Raw genomic sequence first — 20,255 nt, 5'->3', positions numbered from 1 at the left:
TATGGGTATTCCATAATAAAGTGGATTTATGTTCTTAGAAATGAAAAGGTGAAATGACTAGAGTCAATAAGTATTCAAACCCTTTATGGCAAACCTCAAAGTTCAGGAATAAAAACAAGTCACAAATTGCATGGATTCACTCTGTGTGCAATAGTGTTTAACATTATTTTTGAATGACTACCTCATCTGTATAACCCACACATACAGAGATAATTGTAAGGTCCCGAGCAGTGAATTTCAAACACAAATTCAACCACAAAGACCAGGGAGGATTTCCTATGCCTCGCAGAGGGGCACCTATTGGTAGATGGGTAAAAAAAGGGGAAAAGAAGCAGACATTGAATATCCCTTTGGGCATGGTGAAGTTAGTAATTACACTTTGGATGGTGTATCAATACACCCAGTCACTACAAAGATACAGGCATCCTTCCTAAATCAGTTGCCAGAGAGGAAGGAAATGGCTCAGGAATTTCACCATGAGGCCAATGGTGACTTTAAAACAGTTACAGAGTTTAATGGCTGTGACAGGAGAAAACGGAGGATGGCTCACCAACATTGTAGTCACTCCACAATACTAACCTAAATGACAGACTAAAAAGAAAGCCTGTACAGAATACAAATATTGGAAAACATGTATCCTGTTTGCAATAAGGCACTAAAGTAAAACTGCAAAAAAAAAATGTGGCAAAGAAATGAAATGCACACTACCGTTCAAAAGTTTGGGGTCACTAGGAAATGTCCTTGTTTTTGAAAGAAAAGCACATTTTTTTGTTTATTAAAGTAACATCAAATTGATCAGAAATACCGTGTAGACATCGTTAATGTTGTAAATGACTATGGTAGCTGGAAACTGATTATTTTTTATGGAATATCTACATAAGCGTACAGAGGCCCATTATCAGCAACCATCACTGCTGTGTTCCAATGGCACGTTGTGTTAGCTAATCCAAGTTTATCATTTTATAAAAGCTAATTGATCATTATAAAGCCCCTTTGCAATTATGTTAGCACAGCTGAAAACTGTTGTGCTCATTAAAAAATAAATAAAACTGGCCTTCTTTAGACTAGTTGAGTATCTGGAGCATCAACATTTGTGGGTTCGATTACAGGCTCAAAATAACTTTCTTCTGAAATGCATCGGTCGATTCTTGTTCTGGGAAATGAAGGCTATTCCATGCGAGAAATTGTCAAGAAACTGAAGATCTCGTACACCACTATGTACTACTCCCTTCACAGAACTGCGCAAACTGGATCTAACCAGAATAGAAAGAGTGGGAGGCCCCGGTGCACAACTGGGCAAGAGGACAAGTACATTAGTGTCTAGTTTGAGAAACAGACGCCTCATAAGTCCTCAACTGGCAGCTTAATTTAATAGTACCCGCAAAACACCAGTCTAAACGTTAACAGTGAAGAGGCAACTCCGGGATGCTGGCCATAAAATCTGCCATTTCCAACTACAATAGTCATTTACAACATTACCAATGTCTACACTGTGTTTCTGATCAATTTGATGCTATTTTAAATGGACAAAAATGTGCTTTTCTTTCAAAAACAAGGACATTTCTAAGTGAACCCAAACTTTTGAACGGTAGTGTATATCCTGACAAAATAGAAGAGAGCTAAGCACAGTCAAAATCCTAGAGGATAACCTGCTTCAGTCTGCTTTCCAACAGACACTGGGAGACTAATTCACCTTTCAGCAGGACAATAACCTAAAACACAAGACCAAATATACACTGGAGTTGCTTAGTAAGATGACATTGAATATTCCTGAGTGGCTTCGTGACAGTTTTGAATTAAAATCGACTTGAAAACCTATAGCAAAACTTGAAAATGGCTGTCCAGTAATGATCAACAACCAACTTGAAAGAGCTTGAAGAATTTTGAAAATAATAATGTGCAAATATTGTACAATACAGGTGTGGAAACCTCATAGGGACTTACCAAGAAAGACTTGCAGCTGTAATCTCTGCCGAAGGTGATTATAACATGAATTTACTCAGGGGTGTGAATACATATGTAAATGAGATATTTCTGTACAAACATTTCTAAAAATAGGTTTTCACTTTGTCATTATGGGGTATTGTGTATAGATGGGTGATTTAAGTTTATATTTAATCCATTTTCAATTCAGGCTGTAACAAAATGTGGAATTACTAATTACTAACATCACTAGTATCACACTGACTTATAAAAAATTCAATGTTCTTGTCAAGGCACTTTAAGTGAAAATTGGCAGGTGAAAACAGCTGGTAAAGAAATACATTGTAAAAATACAACCAACTATTCTACTTCTGTTACATTTCTAATTCCCTCAGTTCATTTGGTATGTCTGTCTGTCTAACAGAAGATGTGATCTCACATCATAGCAATGTGGGAGATTTGGCAAATACTGTACCACTAAAAACAAAGTGCATCTTCAAAATATACATCTTCCATTATTTACACTGGGAGAATATTCATCAAACCAGTGGAACATGACATGATTGATGGAGGTGCAGGAGTCTTGCTGCTTCTCGGAGCCTTTGAGAACCAGGGTTGCATCAGTACAGCATAAAAACATTGAAAAATCTAATCCAAAACCCATTTGAAATCATTCATCTGAGCAGTAGCTAGCCCCATGCAGGCCCTCAGTGGGTGTCGGAGGCTGGTTGAGGCTGGCTAGAAGGATGGATACCTCTGGTCATCATGGGGGGACTCGACCTCAATCAGACTCAATGTTCCATATTCCTTATTTTTTGTCTTGTCCTGTCAGACCCCCAAACTGTCTACCCGCTGTCCCTCCCCCTCCCCCATCATCAGCATCAAACCCCCGTGTTCTTGCGGATCCAGTCTCTCAGCTTGGTGACACGCGAGTAGACGCCGGGCTTGTTCCGACGAGCGCAGCCCTCACCCCAGCTCACGATGCCTGCCTGGAACCACATCCCACTTTCCTCGAAGCACACCAGGGGACCCCCCGAGTCTCCCTAGTGATGAGAGCAACAGAGGACAGAGACATTACATTGGGCACAAAGGAAACGTGTTTAGGAGTGTTTTAAGATGTAGGTGTATGACATACGTTTCTGTTTATAATTGCATGTGTTTGTGTTGTGTGTGTGTGATAATGTAGCCTGCCATGCGTATCCCTCCCACCTGACAGGCGTCAACCCCTCCGGACAGGAAGCCGGAGCAGAGCATCCTGGATGTGACCTGACCCTCGGTGACCACGTTACACACCGTGTCGTTAATGATCTTCACCTCCGCCTTCTGCAGCAGCCGTGCTATGGCACCTGACCGCAACGAGAAAGAGAGGACACGTGGTTATAACTAGCAGGAGATGACCTTCATGTCCACTAGCAACTGCCTACAACCCAGGTGCTAATGAGTTGGCTTTGGGTTGGCTAATGTACAGTTAAGAGATTCCTCAAGAGAAAGAGGGAGAGGGATAGGGAGGTCTGGTATGAAATATGGATGTGGAGGAAGGTGTAATGGAAGAGGGATGATAGGAAAAAGATGTGTGCGAGATGAAGGGAACAAGAGGAATGACATGATGAGAGAGATGAGGAAAATATTAGGATGAAAGATGAGGGAGAAGGAATGGGAAAGGGGTGACAGAAGACAGGGACGTCATGAGAGATGAAGGGAGACAGAGCGGGATGTCATGAACGGGAGAGATGAGGGTTGAGAATGAAAATGGGGAGGAGGTGAGGGAAGACGGCCGTCAGGAGAGAGGGATGAAGGGAAGAGAAGGATGCCATGGCGGTGAAGGGAAAGACGCCATGATGGGAGACAGATGAGAGGGATGAAGAGGGAGGGATGGAGAGAACGCGCAAGGAATGTCAAGATGAGGGAAGCGCAGCATGCCAAGAAGAAAGAGAGATGTAAAAGATGTATATACATCATAGAGGAGTTATATAACACACCTGACTGAGTCAAATACTATGCCAAATGGTTAGTATGTGAGGTGCGCTGATTCAGCACTTTCTTGGACTATTCCACTGTCTCTTGGCTCCATTCCTTTCAAACGAAATCAAGTGCAGCTCGAGCATTTGGAAATACTTGACCTAATGCACAGTATTTGACCCAAGTCTGCCGTATGAGAACAGTAATGCTGGTCTAAATGAGACCCTTAATACTAAATCAAGCACAGCTCAACAATCTTAAAGAATTCAACATGTATGACCTAGGGATGGGCATGAGTAATTGAGTAATTACTCGAATGGATGTCAAAAATTATCTTTAACCAGAGATTGGCGATAGTGTGCATCTCTCTCCATGTACACTCTTCTGTCAATTCGTGCTCAATCATTGTTTTCATGGTGTGAATTGTTTGTGAAAGTTTATGAATTCCCCGCTATATCTCAAAAGTATCACCAGCAGTAAATGTAGGCTACCGTTAATCATTGCAATTTCCCCATTAATCTAGAATGTTTGGTTACGGTCATTTCTGTTAATTCAATGTATTAATCCAGCATACCATTCTCATTCTTGTAGTGGAGACGTTGTTTTGAGAGCTCACTGATGATGAAGTTGTGGTTTATTAATCATATCTGCCAGTTTTATGTCAACATGTCTGGTTTCTCAGTCTTGTCAGTATTGCTTGAGTGCGCACAGATGTGGACTACCTAGGTCGAACGCCGGGATAGGTGGTCGAGTTTAAACCCTTTCACCTGCGTTTTGTTGGAAGTCGCGTTTTTTTCTTCAATAGAGTGATCAGGATTGAGCAACTATATCCTTCACAGAAAATACATTTGCGCAATACATTCACCAGGAAATAATTTCATTTTCATCAGATGACACCCGAAGTGCAACACTATTTGGCTAGCAGCCACACAATTAAATGAGCTTCCAATGAGTAAGGTCATTTTTTGCAAAAGTGATGCATTGCCATCATATATATTTCTAGTGTTGTTTATCAGCTCCATTTCTTAATCTAATGTTTTATTTGAAGTTAATCTTGCATTTTACCAGAGAAAATGAAGCTACGAGAAAAGTAGCTACAAATCAGTCCGAGTGCTGTCTGCTGATAGAATGCCAGTTGGTGAATTCTCATCAGAGTGAAGAAGCGCAACTGAAGCCGAGCATAATTTTAGGTCTGCCTATTTCCTTATGCGTTTTATCTTTTATTTTTTGCCACTGCTAGGCGAAGCCAGAGCCGAGCAGGTAATACAGCTCATTATGGTTTCAATTAATGATTCTAAAATGGGACTTGGTTTTTTATTGACTGAATATACTAGGCTATATAGAACATGTTATCTGTAAAGGTTATGATAAATTAGGCATTTTTGCGCGCTGTTGGCATATAGATAAACGTGCACATATTTTCCTCTAGTGTGTTCTAATATACTTTTTTTTACTTGAGTACTCTAGTACAAAAAAATAATAATGAGAGTACTCTTAACAGTAAAAACATTTCAAATGACCCTCCCTAGTATGACCCAGTTCTGTAGCATGAAATAGAAGTAAATGTTAACTTTGACCCCATGCACTAAATCAATTGCAACATTAGCATTTGGAGCTATTCAACATATGTATTGTATATGACCTAGGTCTATAAGAACAACAGTGTAACTATATGATCCCCCACCTCCTTCACGGAGCGTGCCCCAGCCTGTAACCCAACAGGACATGCCAGCAGGGAAGAGGTGGGAGCGTGCGGGTAGGCAGATGGGGTGGATGGTGTTGGTGAACTCCAGCGGCTGGCTCAGCTCCAGCAGGGCGATGTCGTAGTCATAGGTCATCTGGTTGTAGTCTGGGTGGGTGATAATGGTCTTCACGAAGCTTCTCTGAACAGTATCCTGCTTATACTGGTCCTGCATGCCACTGTACGTCTGCCAGTTGGAGGCCACGTGGTTTCTAGAGGCGATGAGAGAGAGAGAGAGAGAGAGAGAGAGCATGGGATGTTAACATTATTCAGTTATTCTGCTGGCCTCTCTGCCTTTGAAATTTCACTTGAAAGTGTTTTTTTACAAAGTACAGGAGTGGATAGAATTGATTGTGGGCATGTTAACCAGCCTACAGGGCCAAGGGCTGGCAGTCTTATCTGAAAGGGGCCAGTGTGGTGGCAGGCTTTTGCTCCGGCCAAAGCAGCAACACACCTGATTCAAATAATGAACTAATTAGTCTTTAATAAAGACTCAATTGATTGAATTGTCCATGTAAGATTGAGTCTAAGATTGCCTACTGCTGCTATAGGATATGAGCTTGAGCTACTCCTATAGAGCCTCTCCACAGCATAAGAGAATGCTGTCTGTAAACAGAAAGGAAGCCATTTCTCTTCCAAGCTGACTGTGTGATTGTGAGGGGAACCAATGCTAGCAGCAGAGCTCTGTAAATCTCTGTACTGTTCATGAAACTGCCGCAGTGCACAGCTACATCATCTCCTACAGTGGCTGGCTCTAAATGGAAAAGACCACATCCATCCCAACACAGCGGTGCTGGATCACATTCTAGTGCAGGGCTAGTGCTCCACCTACTGGCAGCCCAGCTAATTACACACAGTATATACACACTATAAAGCTGCTTTGATGTAAATGTGGCCCTGAAGCATCTCTTCTAAATAGTATAATCAAGGGGTAATTTCTCAGTCCTTGTGCTGTGGATCAAAACTCCTGTGTTGTGTAAAGCACTGTTTACCCATCATACTCGCATCTCTCTTAGGGCTCTGTTCAATCCGCATTGAGGAAATTCAGCTTTACAGCGTGATTGAAATGTAAAGGCAATGTTCCCACTTTAGTGGAGAACGCATTCATGGTAAACGCTGCACATGTTGGCTCAATACCTTTACATTTCTATTGTGGAACCTGGAACTCTTCAGCTTTACAGATTGAAAAGCCCTTAGTATAAAATGAACGAACAGGATCTCTAAAACGATGTCCTCAGGAATAATGAATAATAATAATAATAACGAGAATGGGGCGCCAACAAACTAAGTTAACTCAGTGAAGTAGTTGAAAGACAGCAGAGTGGCCATAAACTACCCCCGGGCGTGGGAAAGGTCCAAAAAAAGATGTTTGAAAGCAGAGTAGAGGGAGGTGGGAGATAGAGGCTTCAGAAGCAGAGATGGGATGATCTGTCTCTGAATCAGAAACCAGAAGAGGTGTGAGGGGTGCCATGTACACATACAGGGCTGGAGATCTTGAAAGAAGAAGTCAAGGAGAGAAGCTTCAGTAGAGTAGAGAAGCCATAAACTACCCACAGGCATGACGGGATAGACAGACCCAAAAAAAGAGGCATAGAGAACAAAAGCGAGGCGTAGGGAGGGATGAAGGGAGGACATTCGAAACAATAGGAAGGACAAACTGCAGAGAGGCAGGAGGAGCAGAGAGGAAGGAAGGAGGAGCAGGGAGGAAAGAAGGAGAGCAGTGTTGTGTATGTGGACCTCACTCAGGGCTGATGGTCTTGAAGCAGTGGGCGGCAGACAGGAGCCAGCGGTTGGAGATGATTGACGCGCCACACACATGCCCACGGGTCTGGAAGTGCAGGCTCACCTGCCAGGGCCACTCCCCCAGCTGCGCATTCTCCCCGCCCACAATACGGTTAAGCTTATATGGCCGGATGCCACAGTCTGTTGGAAGGTATGGCGGAGAGGAAGAGTGAGATGAGCGTTAATGAACAGAGAAGAGAAGGAGAAAATAACTTGACACCGCAGCCTTGGCGCTGAACTGAACGGCTCGTTGAAATAAGGTACCGACATTAGCTTATCAAAAAAACACTGCCAGACCCCGAGGCTTGTAGGAAAGGAAAAACACAAAAATATTCACACAGATGTCAATAGTTCTCCAAAGAAGAATCAAATAAATAAAAGTGCTGGATGGAGGCCCTCCGGCTTGTTTGGTGTTCTGTAGACAAGCAGCCAGTCATACGTTATCCCAGCCCCACTACTCTGCTGTCCTGTAGCTCACTGTTAGGAGTGACAATGATGAGTTTACAACTGGTTTCATGTGCTAGTCGAGGTTTTTGCATCAAACAGGAGTTCTAAAACTACATGCTAACTCATGGATGTTTTTACAAAGACAGAGAGAGATGCCCAGAGAATAGGAAGCGAGTGAAGACGTAAATGAGAGGAGGAATGAAAGAGCTTGCTGCTGGGTTGTCTTGTCTTACCGCAGCCTTCCTCGTCTGATTCGTCGGTGCAATCTTTGACCCGGTCACACTCAGCGTTCACCTTGTTCACACACGCCTCGTTCTTACACTTAAAGCTGAAGTCAGAGCAGATACCAGGAGCTGTACAGAGAGAGAGGTGGATAAAAATGTAAAATAAAAGTCAAAACCCATCAAGAAATCATAAGAAAACACATTTCTGATATTAAAAAACGATCCCATTTTTCATAAACCTATTTCAGTGCTAGGCCAGGTTTGATGAAAAAGACACTCCAATCAGTCAGGCATTAGAATGCAGTGCACCATACATGGTGATGGTGCTGTGGTTTACATTGACTGGCTGTATTGATTGAGACTGTCTAGTCTAACATCCCACTTTAATCACAAAACTGAGATTGAAAAGGAGTGACAGGGTTGTGTGTGAAGTAGCATAGCTAATGTATGTCAAAAGAGAGGTGTGTCCTGTCATGTAACGAGTGAGTCTGGTGTTGACTTACAGACGGTACAGGAAGCCTCGTCACTCCCGTCTACACAGTCCATCTTAGTGTCACACACCACATCCTGAGGCAAACAGGTCCCGTCGCCACACCTCCACTCATTCTTAGCACAGCCTGGGAAGGGGGGGAGGAGAGAGAAAGAGACATTTTTACTGATGTGGCCAGACTGGATGCTTGTTCTCCCTCCATCTCTCCCCTGCTCTGGGTTTTAAAAGGCTGAATGCATTATACATGATTAAGAGTCTAGACGGAGGTTGAGCAAATTGGGCAAGGCTTCCAACAAGCCACATTACTGATAAAGTAATGACCACACACAGCCGAGCTAGGAGCCAGTGTCCACCGATTAGCGCCTTTAATGTTAGCACAATTAGTATGGCATTAGCGGGCCGTTTAGCCCGCAGACTGGCATTACATAGAGAGGGTCTGGCCGACTAGGAGGCTACTCACTGCAGTGCTTCTCATCACTCTCGTCACCGCAGTCGTTGACACGGTCGCACACCCAGTACTTGGGCTTGCACATCCCGTTGTCACAGGCAAACTGGTCCTTTTCACATTCTGAAAATAGCAAGAGGAAATGTCCAGTGTGTCAGAGGCTTCTATCACACAGATATGCACACACACAGGAATGTGAGGGGAGTGGGAAGTATGTGAAGGGAGGGTAAGGGGGAGTGAGGAAGGGTTGAAGGGGCAGTGAGGGAGGGTTGAAGGGGGAACTGAAGTAGGGAGGGGTGAAGGGGGAAGCGAGGTAGGGAGGGTGAACGGGAAGTGAGGGGAAAAGAGGGAGGGGAGTGAGGTAGGGGTGAGGTGAGGCCAAGCAAGGCCAGAATCTACTTACTGCAGTTCATTTCATCACTCATGTCCCCACAGTCGTTCCAGCCATCACAATGCAGCTCCTTCTTGATACAGAACCCAGAGCCACAGGCAAACTGGTTGGGGCAAGCTGCACACAGTAACAGAATGGAGGGAATGAGGAACGAAGGAGGGAGAGAGGGAGACAGGGGGAAGAGGCGAATGAGAGTGAGCGATGAGAGAGAAAGATGGAGAGAGAGCGAGTGACAGAAGGAGTGTGAGGGAATGACAGTGTATATCCGGCCCATCCATCTTGTTGCAATCTGCTCGTCCCTATTGATCAAAGCAATTTGAAATCCATTATGGCCCAAACTCTGAAAGAGCAGCACTACAGAGGGTAGAGGGGACGAGGGGAGTGGAGGGGACTGAGACAGAGACTAGAAGTGCTCCTGCCTGATAAAACAGACAATAAACACACTCTCATTGTGATTGGTGGACCTGTGAAGTCAGAGCTGCAGTCTGTAAACCTCCATCATTGAACCGTCTCTGAGTGTCAGTCAGCGTGCCACTGGGTTTGGGGCACTAGTTCAGTTGTTATAGTGACGATTACTCTGTCATATAGCAACTTTCACTTCAATAGCACCACCACTCCCATATCAGTTGCCATTGAGATTAAGAGCAGTTTGAAAACAGTCCCATAAAATGGTAACACCTTCATAGGACGTTTCATACAATCCAGTCATATATAACACCAGAGAGAAACCACTCACGGTTGGAAGGATCGTATGCGTTGTACTGAGCCTGGAAGCCTTTGTCTGTGAAGGACTCATCAGAGTGGAACATCACAACCAGTGAGCTGGTGGTACTGGTAAGGGCCAGAGAAGACAGCTCCCCACAGTACCTGACACAAAGCACACAACGTTTATTTCAGTGGAAATACTGACATTGTTTTAAACCATCACATTCCGTTGACATACAGAGGACACATTTCCTTTATCCTGTGATAATCAATGAAGTCATACTGTTCTATGGAGCTCCAGTAAGTAGAGGACAATTCTTACTTGGTGTCCATGACCTCTATGTAGTCTTTGTGACACACCCTGACGTCCACTCTCGGCTCCTTCATACGGAACATGGTGAACTTGACACGTACCTGCTTCCCTGCAGGGACCTGAGAGACAGGGTTGTGTTCATGTGAGTCTTAAGAGTTGGAAAATGCCACCACTTTTCCCCTCTGCCCTGCTCCTTAGAGGTACGCACTTGTTCCTTCCTCCTCATAGTTTCTAAATAAATGGTGTAGGAAATATAGTGGTCTCTCAAGCCTGCTCACACCAATTCAATGATTTGAAATCCACAAGGGGAACGGAACCAAGTGGGAGGTGTAGGGAATTGGAACTCAAACTACAGTAGCTGTGGGAGAACACCTAACCCACCTCCTCCCCCAAGACACAAAACCTTAAGGACTGCTGCTGCAATAGGACAGATGAAGATGGAAGAGGTACTGAACAGCCTGGCTGACATTCTGCAGCCTCAGCATTCCCCTCATACAGAGCTATGGATGGTGCAGGAAAGAGGGGACTAGAGAGCGGGACCAGAGAGTGAGGGGGTAAATAGAGAGGTAGCAGAGAGAGGGGGTAACAGAAGGGGCTATGATGCAGGATCACCAACCTCGATGGTCCACTTGCAGTCCAGGGCTGGGGGATAGAAGCTGGGGTAATGGGGAGAGCTGAAGTTCCCCTGAGCATCACTCAGGACTCCTCCACAACTTTTAGCTAAAATGGCAACAGTTGGGTCATTAGAGTGTTCATCATGTTAGTTAACTTAGTGAAATATGGACTGTTTGATTGGCATTGTCGTTGTACATCTTGGTAAGGGGATGACTGTGTGATGTTATCTTACATGTTGTTAGGGGGATGATTGAGTACTCTGCACTGAAGCCGGGCCTCTGGACAGCACTGTCGGTGATGAGGTTGATGAGCATGATGTTACTGGACGACACCACCTCCAGGGGATTGCTGGGAGGCCTCTGACCACACTTGCTATAGGAGGCGATTCATACAGGAAATGGAGACGTCAACAAATGACAGGGCTGGGCAACACTGATCAAGGTGTGGGACTTCAATTCATTCACTGACAGAATGTGGTGCAGGCGTGAAAGGCATAAACCATCAGTATACCATCTACACTGTGTTGTTAGAGTGACATAGTACACTTTTAATAAAACACATGAATCAGAAACCCAAAGAAGCCCATTAAATACATTTGAAATGTCTAAATAACTGATGAGCACCCACACATCAAAAAGCATTAAGTCAACTATTAAAGGGAAGAAAAATACCCCTGCCCGCTCAGACACACATTTCAAAGTCAAACAGGTATTTTAGCAAAACGCTCCTGCAGCGTGGGCCGGCGGCCGGAGCCACAGAAGTGTGAATGACGCTGCAAGAGCAGCACTACATCTACCTGCAGCAGGGTAATGCCATTAGAAACTATTGTATTAAGGCTCTCAAACCTGGTGTCACCTTGGATAAATCTGATAGGCTGAGCAGCAATATAAAAATCTTATGCAGCGCCTGGCTACCCGCATTTGTTTGGCGAAGGGTCTGGAACTTGAAATTGCCTGCAGTGTAGCCCCCACTGATTTGCACTCAGGTTGCCACAGTGGGGGAGAGAGAGAGAGCGCAAGAGAGACAGACACCCACAGAGTCCACAGACAACCAACCACAATTACACACAGCAGCATGGCTGCTGGGTGGCACCCCTGGTAGATTGGAAAAGAGAGGTCATTCTGAGCCAACTCAATCTCACTGAAGGTCCCCAATGTTAACAATGAAAGACGACGTGCTGGGCTAAATGCACCAGGATCCCAACAAGTGACTAAAATCACCAATGATGTATTGGGAATGAAGTCCACAGCATTCGCTACACTTCAAAACGACTTCTTTCCTCATTAAGTAAGCATATGTTGGTACTGGTAGTATGCATGTCTTGGTTGGACATTATGGTTGGACATTATCAAAACATTATGAACACCATCCTAATATTGCGTTGTACCGCCCACGTTTGCCCACAGATGTTGGCCCATGTTGACTCCAATGCTTCCCACAGTTGTGTCAAGTTGACTGGATGTTCTTTGGGTGGTGGGCCATTCTTGATACACACAAGAAACTGTTGAACGTGAAAAACCAAGCAGCGTTGCAGTTCTTGACACAGTCAAACCCGGTGCGCCTAGGACCAACTACCATACCCCGTTCAAAGGCACTAAAATCTTTTGTCTTTTCCATTCACCCTCTGAATGGCACACAAACAATCCATATTTCACTTGGTTTAAAAGTCATTCTTTAACCTGTCTATGTATCTTGGTAGGATGAAGAATATATTATTTATTGTGCTGAAAGAAAGCAAGTTTGAAGTTGACTTCCTGCTTCCTTTTTCCCCACTGTAACATAACCTTATTGATTGGAAACAAACCCGCATTCTCGCAGCACAACAACCTATCAATTACACCTAGCCTAGACACCAGGTAACCACCTCCGATTGAACAAAGACAATATGTCTCACACAAATTTGAAATCTTACAATTGAATTCACTTGTCTGTGTATCACTGCTGATATTAAGATGGAGTTTGTCACAGATTTCCTTGGGCTGTGGAGAATAGTGGCATTATGACAGACACTGGCCTGATTCAGCCTCTCTCATCACCATCCCTGTACTAGAGTCTTTAGGTTCATGAAATGCACTAATAAAAAATCTATGCATTATTCATATTATTTATTTATCATCACAGTAGTGGTTGTGAGAGCACTCACTGAGTGATGGCCTGGGACTCATCCGGGCTGAGGGAGTCGTAGATGGACACAAAGTCATCGGAGCAGTCGTCCTCTATGTGAAAGTTGGAGAAGCGGACTGAGATGGCGTTCTGTTCCGGGGCTCTGATCTGCCACTGGCAGCGGGACTGGGCCGGGTACTGATCTGGAAAGCCTGGAGACTGGAAGCTCTGAACTAAGGTGTTAGCCTCCAACCGGAAGAAACACTCGTAATCTGATGGGCAGGAAATGAACAGCATAACAGATTACATTAGTAGATGTACAGACATACAGGTACAGTAGCCCAACAAGGCTGTGGGTTTTCCCTGGTCAGCTCACATGCTAAGGAAGAACTTTAGACTCGCTAGTCCCAAAAGTGCAAACGCCAAGGCAGATAACATAGTGGGAAAAAGAGCTGTGCTGAGCTGTGTTGTATGGCATCAATCAAAATGTCATATCATGGTGTGGAGAAATGTACACATCTTATACCATGTCTACTACACTGTTCATCATCCAGTGTCATCTGTTGATGCAATGTCAACTATCAACTCTCATCTGAAATTAAATGGAACATGCGCAAAATCGTTTGAGGATTACGCCTCAACACAGAGGGTAAAAGAAGACGAGTGAAATAGGCCAACATCCATTTTTATTCAGTAGTCCACTCATGTACTATATAGCCAGTGCTTTCAATCTCTTCATGAACGGAGCAGCAGCAGCATTATGTATCAAGCGGGGCAGGCATTCGTCACAGACTGGCAGCAGCGGGGTGAACATCTAGCGGGCTGGAAAATTACAGCGGCGTGTGATTGAAACGGGAGACAGTGGGTTTACTCACCGGCTCTGGGGTTCCGGGCCATCCTGGGGTCTGTGCCTGGAGAGAGGGGGGGGGGGGGGGGGGAGAAGGGGGGTGAGGGAGAGAGACAGAAGAGTGGTGGAATAAGAGGGGGAGGGAGAAGGGAGAAAAGGAGAGATGGAGAAGGAGGAGAGAGAATTGAGGAGGAAAGGGGAAATGAGAGATAAAGAGGGAGGGTTAAGAGAGTGTTACCTTACTGAGAGGCTGATAGAGTTTGATGCACAGGCGTATAATATTTGGGTTGCACTTTTACTGTTCCAATTCGCCGTACGCACTGCTGTTGAGAGAGCTGCCGATGGACAGTTTTTTTTAAAACCCCCCATTGCCCCACGGAGCCCAGGGATACATCTCTGTCTAACCGTCTGACAGCCACATCAAATCATATAAACATAAATCATTTTAAAGAGAGCAAAACCACTAAGTCATATAGGGTGACCTTTTTGCAATGCAATGTGAAGTAGACAGAAGCTAGAATAATGATAATGGCTAGAGCCAGGCAGCTAGAGGGCAGCCCAGGGGCCAACTACTGTAACGTCATTAGAGGACCCAAACTACATAAAGTGTCCAATCACTGATACAATACAAACAGAGTGGCGTCCCTTATACCTCCACGTTATCTTATTAGGGCATGTCAGAGACATCTAGCTGGCATAGAACAGCCATTAATGGCAGAAATCAGATCAGATATGAATGCTTATGGAAAATGACAGAGGGGGCTTGTTTCAGACAATACATTTCTCTTCATTAAACATGACCCTTTAGTTGAGGGGAGGCCAACCCTGCATCTGGAGAGCTACTGGGTGCGCAGGCTTTTGATCCAACCCTGTTACCCCTCATTCAGCTGATCAAGGTCCTGGTGACCAACTCTGTTACCCCTCATTCAGCTGATCAAGGTCCTGGTGAGCAGCCAATTAATAGAATGATAGGTTTTGGATTTGGGTTGAAGTGGAAGCTTGCAGGACTCAGGGTAACTCTCCAGGAGGAGGGTTGGTCACTGCTTGCTTAGTTTAAACCCTAAGCCTCTAGATAAACCCCCTGCCCCAGAGACTACACCCCCTGGTTTGGTCTTGACTGGGTTGTACTAACTACTAACTCACGTGAGGCAGTGACTTGGCTGATGCGGAGGCTCTGGCCGGAGCGTTTGCCCTGCTCCCTGATGCCATTCCACAGTACCTCCAGGACCCGCTCCTCAGAGAACTCTGGCAGCATCTCCAGGTCCGTTGCCGGGATGTCAAACTGGGTCCAGTAGTAGGCCAGCACCCCCTCACTGGAGAGAGAGAGGGACTTGAAGGAAGAAGACCAAACTATGCTGACTGAGGCCTTCATTGATCACTCAGTTATGCACTTCAACGTTTCTATAGTGCAGGTTTGACCAAACCTCTCCTCAACAACAGCTGGCGTTTTGAGTTGCTGCAATGGACGTTCCATTGTCCAAATCACACTTATCCAATAAGCATTTTCAAAGATTCATATTATGTAATAAACAAAGTGATCACATGACTAGCTTTATGGCCAACTGTACATTACCAACATGCAGAACCTCCACATCCCAGAATGCTCTCCTACCTGAAGGCAGTCACCACAGATGTGGTGTAGTACTTGGAGAGGAACTCAACTTGTTTGTAGTTAATCTTAAGCTGGTGAAAAAAGACAAACATAAAAATTAGCATTCATTAGGTTACCTGACAACCCATTTGCTGTTACCATGGCGAAGATAGGGAGCCATGACCTCAGAGTTCAGCCGAATCCTCCATATATGGTTTAATTGATCAAGGTTACCATGGTGTTGGGAGTGCTCCAGGTATTGGCCAGTTCGATACCAAGAAAAGTTTGTCTGCGGCTGCAATAAGGCCCCTGAGAACAAGTGTGTATGCTTGCATTCAAACTGCCTGCATGCCATGAATAACAGGGTTTCCATTGGAGATCCCATGGAGGACGAGTGTCTTCAGCTACAGTTATGTGAAAGAAATGTAGAAAGAAACTGGATATCGAATCCTAGCATGTGTTGTTACTAATGTGTTAAACTCCAGTTCAGACTGTGAATAAGAACGCATGTAGAGGACATGTAATTATCAGGCTGGTAAATGTTAAATCCAAAAGGTTCATTATAAAGGCAGAGTAGCTGAACTCACCTCAGCTCCCTGAAACAGACTGAAGAGAGTAGTGAACGATCTTCATCTGTATCAACTCTGATAAGACCACATTGATAACCGAGAAATGGGCTGGAGACTTTTCAATGGACCACAATGGAGAAAGCCCATTAACAATTTCAGAGGAGAGCAAAATGAGTGATCCACTGAAGTTGAACCCAGAAGTGCAGAATGTGATCCCATTGCCATTTGCAGAGCTCAGATGAGAGACACAGTGTCTCCTAAGTGTGGATTTCCTTATTCAAAGCAATTTCTAAGCACAAATACCATGTTCTACAGCAGGTAACAGCAGACTACCAAGTCAACCACACAGCACCGCCAACATACAGAGAGGTGCATTGTTCCCTCAATTTAAAAATAAAAATAACTGTGTATTCTTTAGTCTTGCCAGTGGAGCCAATAGTGTGTTGGTGTCTGATTGGCTTTGTTAGTTCAGTTGTATATACTGTAGACCCAATCACCAACATATAATGTCACTTTGCTCTACTGCATCTGCAATACATGGCCAGAGGATGAACTGAATGTACCGAACAGAGAGAATAATGGTGGGGGTGTGTTCTGTTGTCACATTAATGCTCATTGAACAGTCATCTAGAATTCCATTCAGACCACCTACCTTACATTGTCACTCATGCAGCCATACATTCTAAAGCAATGCCACACTGACCGGGGATTTAGCAATAGCAGTTTATCATTGTCATGTTCCCAAGTGGCGATACACACATCTCCATAACTCCAATGAAAGGAAATGTTGTTGGAGGAAATAACAGAGTAACTAAATGATGTTCTCTCTTCCAGTCCACCCCCACAAATATGCCTTTAGCAATCTCCTTCCACCAGGAGAAAAACATGCTGTGGCAGATAGCTACAACAAACAAGAGAGAAAAACAATCTCAGTCAGTTCTGAACTCTGACACCGGACTTAATACCTGGCCTAAAGGGTATTGTGGGTGGAGGTTAACTTGGTAGAAGGGTATTGTGCCAGTCATCAACCTATCTATCAAAAGTTCAACTAATTTCAACTTTTGACGCAGGCAAGAAAATGGGAAATGACTGATGTCTGTCTGTCATCTCATCACTTTTGTCTGTCACCATACAAAAACAATAAGCTCAATCGTTTTTTTTAACAGAACATCACTAGGACATGGTATCTGAGCCTAAACCTGGGTCAAACTCACTATCTCTTCCAGGTCGTCTGCCAGCTTTTGGAACTCTGTGCTGGTGGGGTCCTCCAGATTCTGGTTGTAGGGCACGTTGTCCAGTTTCATGTGCCCGCTATACACCCGCTGAGCTGGGACACGCTTCATATTTATGGTGGCCGCCGACTCCCTGCCTTTGACTGAGTGAGGGAAAGAGAGTGGGAGAAAGAGGAAGTCATTTAGATAAATTGTACATGCAACACCAATGCCTCCTCATACATTTCCAGAGATGGTTAATATGATTCTCTGCTGGAGCAAATAAAAAGAGAACAGGGATTTAGGAGAATTAGGAGTTTGTTAATCTTTTGATTATCTCTCAGTAAAAGCCTCTTTGATCAGGCTGTAGAGTGAGAGTGTGTGTGTGACTGTCAGGATGTTCCGTCTACTCTGCACCGCGCCACTTTACTCCCCTGAATTATTAACACTAAACAAATTAAGGCCTGTCAAACAGGTTATCAATGGCAAATTAAAACTTCCAAACTTCACACTTATTTAGGATATTTGTATCAAACGTCTAGGCCCACAAAGCAGCAGTCAGGCAGCGCCTGTGAATGTGAAATCTCCTGGGTGTGCTCTGTAGATGGCAGGTTTAGATTGGCCAATTGCAGTTGGCTAGGGCTGCCAACTCAAACCCAAGTCTTTCCGGGTAGATTATAAAAAGCTGTTTGCCATTATTTACATTTCAGGTATCAATTTTATATTCAGACATTAGAAGAAACAAACCTCCCAGAATACTCCAGGCCAAACTGAGAGGATTGGAAATTAGCAAGATTAGTACAGTTGGAGTTATTGAGCCACTTTGGGGCATCCTTTGCATTTTCAGTTAGACTAGGTACTATCACTCAGTCTATGATTATTACATGCATTAGTCTCAGACTACATAGTAAAGTTGTACTCACTAACAAAGAGCCAGATGAGGATTCCTGCCACGGCTGCCAAGACAAGCAGAGCGATGAGGACTCCCACTATCACTCCAGTCTTCTTCTTCGATGCCATCTTCTCTTTGTTATCCAGGAAGGTGACCTGCTCATGCCGCCCGTTCTGCCCCTAGGTAGACAGAGACAGAGACATAAAAAGAGGGAGATAAGTTAATTTCTTACCTACAGTTATATGATGAGATTACTAATACTCAAGACGTAGGAGTACAATAACATATCCAGTGTAGTGTGTGAGTCACCTAACTTGGAGGACATGGAGATTGTTAGGAGATCATAGTGTTCAGTCTCCTCCTAAAATCATCCTGAAACTAAGTACAAGACAGTAGCAATAGCCACCTCCAGACTCAAGTCTTACCATACGAGATGAAAGTAATGACAGTGGACTTGTAAAAAGCTACAAAGGAAAAGCCTGTGACATCAACAAAGAAACTAGAAACAAAGTGCCAATTCTACTGATCCTGGCATCAGAAAGTTCCCATCGTCAACATTCGAACAGTAACAAAAAACTAAATGAAAGCTAAAATTCTGTGGCTCGGCAACTAAAATCAAGAAGCAACCGCAGCTGCATTATCCCAAAGAGGAACTGATCCAACTCACTGTTCTCATCAGGAAGGGTTATGTATCGTTAGTATAACCTCTGCCATACTTCTCATTTCACATTGGAGGCTAAAACCTTATTTAAAAAGAGATGAGCACAGAGAGACAGAGGGGGAGATGTCCTTGAGGTGCTGCCATGGAAAGTTCAGTGTGTGTCTATCGGTGTAGTAGTCAGATGTGTGGTGTGTGTAGGTCAGCAGGGGAAAGACAGACAATTGCGTTGTTTGTGAAACTGACCGCCATCTGGATCATCACCCTGTATTAGACTGACGGTGAATTGCAAAGACGGCTAACACTGATTCACACCATAACAATAACGTGTCTGTTTTACATTACCTTCCATGTTTTTGTTTAGGGAGAATCACTGACAAGTTTAAACAGGCTCAGAATGAATCCTGACGTCAAAACAGGCCCAACCAGTTTAGTGACCTGAGAGCACACACGTTGCACTGCAGAGAAGACTTCCATGGCGCTCTGTATGTGCTTCACCTTCTCTAAGGAACAGCCAACTGTGAGCAAGTACTTGGTGACATCAACAACAATACTACTCCCTAGCCACTGCCTCACCATGTCACTAAACGTCAACAAAACGAAGGAGCTGATTGTGGACTTCAGGAAACAGCAGAGGGAGCACATCCCTATCCACATCGACGGGACAGCAGCGGAGAAGGTGAAAAGCTTTAAGTTTCTCGGCGTACACATCACTGACAATCTGAAATGGTCCACCCACACAGACAGTGTGGTGAAGGCGCAACAGCCCCTAAGACCCACAAAGTTTTACAGATGCACAATTGAGAGAATCCTATCGGGCTGTATCACTGCCTGGTACGGCAACTACACCGCCCACAACCGCAGGGCTCTCCAGAGGGTGGTGCAGTCTGTACAACGCATCACCGGGGGGAAACTACCTGCCCTCCAGGACACCTACAGCACCTGATGTCACAGGAAGTCCAAAAAGATCCTCCAGGACAACAACCACCCGAGCCACGGCCTGTTCACCTCGCTATCATCCAGAAGGCGAGGTGCATCAAAGCTAGGACCGAGAGACTGAAAAACAGCGTCTATCTTAAAGGCCATCAGACATCACTAGCTGGCTACTACCCGGTTACTCAGCCCTGTACTTTAGAGGCTGCTGCCCTATATACACATAGACATGTAAACACTGGTAACTTTAATAATGTTTACATACTGCTTTACTCATTTCATATGTACAGTGCCTTCTGAAAGTATTCAGACCCCTTGACTTTTTCCACATTGTTACATTACTGCCTTATTCTAAAATGGATTTTAAAAATCCTCAGCAATCTACACACAATGCCTCATAATGACAAAGCAAGAAC

General features: G+C 44.4%; 1 protein-coding gene across 2 annotated transcripts in view; it reads right to left on the bottom strand.

Moving 5' to 3' along the window:
- Positions 1 to 489: 489 nt before the first annotated feature.
- The window catches only part of LOC139572381 (suppressor of tumorigenicity 14 protein homolog), a 38,259-nt gene continuing 18,493 nt past the window's right edge, over positions 490 to 20,255 (bottom strand). For both annotated transcript variants that reach the window (XM_071395122.1, XM_071395123.1), the window contains exons 2-19: positions 18,280 to 18,427; positions 17,360 to 17,520; positions 15,598 to 15,668; positions 15,129 to 15,298; positions 14,014 to 14,049; positions 13,179 to 13,410; positions 11,268 to 11,407; positions 11,037 to 11,140; positions 10,430 to 10,539; positions 10,139 to 10,269; positions 9,415 to 9,519; positions 9,027 to 9,134; positions 8,580 to 8,693; positions 8,086 to 8,205; positions 7,366 to 7,546; positions 5,567 to 5,835; positions 3,133 to 3,269; positions 490 to 2,966 (exon numbers count right to left, since the gene is read on the bottom strand). In XM_071395122.1, the coding sequence (XP_071251223.1) occupies positions 2,805 to 2,966; positions 3,133 to 3,269; positions 5,567 to 5,835; positions 7,366 to 7,546; positions 8,086 to 8,205; positions 8,580 to 8,693; positions 9,027 to 9,134; positions 9,415 to 9,519; positions 10,139 to 10,269; positions 10,430 to 10,539; positions 11,037 to 11,140; positions 11,268 to 11,407; positions 13,179 to 13,410; positions 14,014 to 14,049; positions 15,129 to 15,298; positions 15,598 to 15,668; positions 17,360 to 17,520; positions 18,280 to 18,427 (2,499 nt within the window). In that variant the 3' untranslated portion in view covers positions 490 to 2,804. The remainder of the gene's footprint in view (positions 2,967 to 3,132; positions 3,270 to 5,566; positions 5,836 to 7,365; positions 7,547 to 8,085; positions 8,206 to 8,579; positions 8,694 to 9,026; positions 9,135 to 9,414; positions 9,520 to 10,138; positions 10,270 to 10,429; positions 10,540 to 11,036; positions 11,141 to 11,267; positions 11,408 to 13,178; positions 13,411 to 14,013; positions 14,050 to 15,128; positions 15,299 to 15,597; positions 15,669 to 17,359; positions 17,521 to 18,279; positions 18,428 to 20,255) is intronic.

Source organism: Salvelinus alpinus, chromosome 4 (genome assembly GCF_045679555.1).
Source record: "Salvelinus alpinus chromosome 4, SLU_Salpinus.1, whole genome shotgun sequence".
Lineage (NCBI taxonomy): Eukaryota > Metazoa > Chordata > Actinopteri > Salmoniformes > Salmonidae > Salvelinus > Salvelinus alpinus.
The sequence above is the reverse complement of the archived record's forward strand: the minus strand, read 5'-3'. Positions and strand labels throughout refer to the sequence as shown.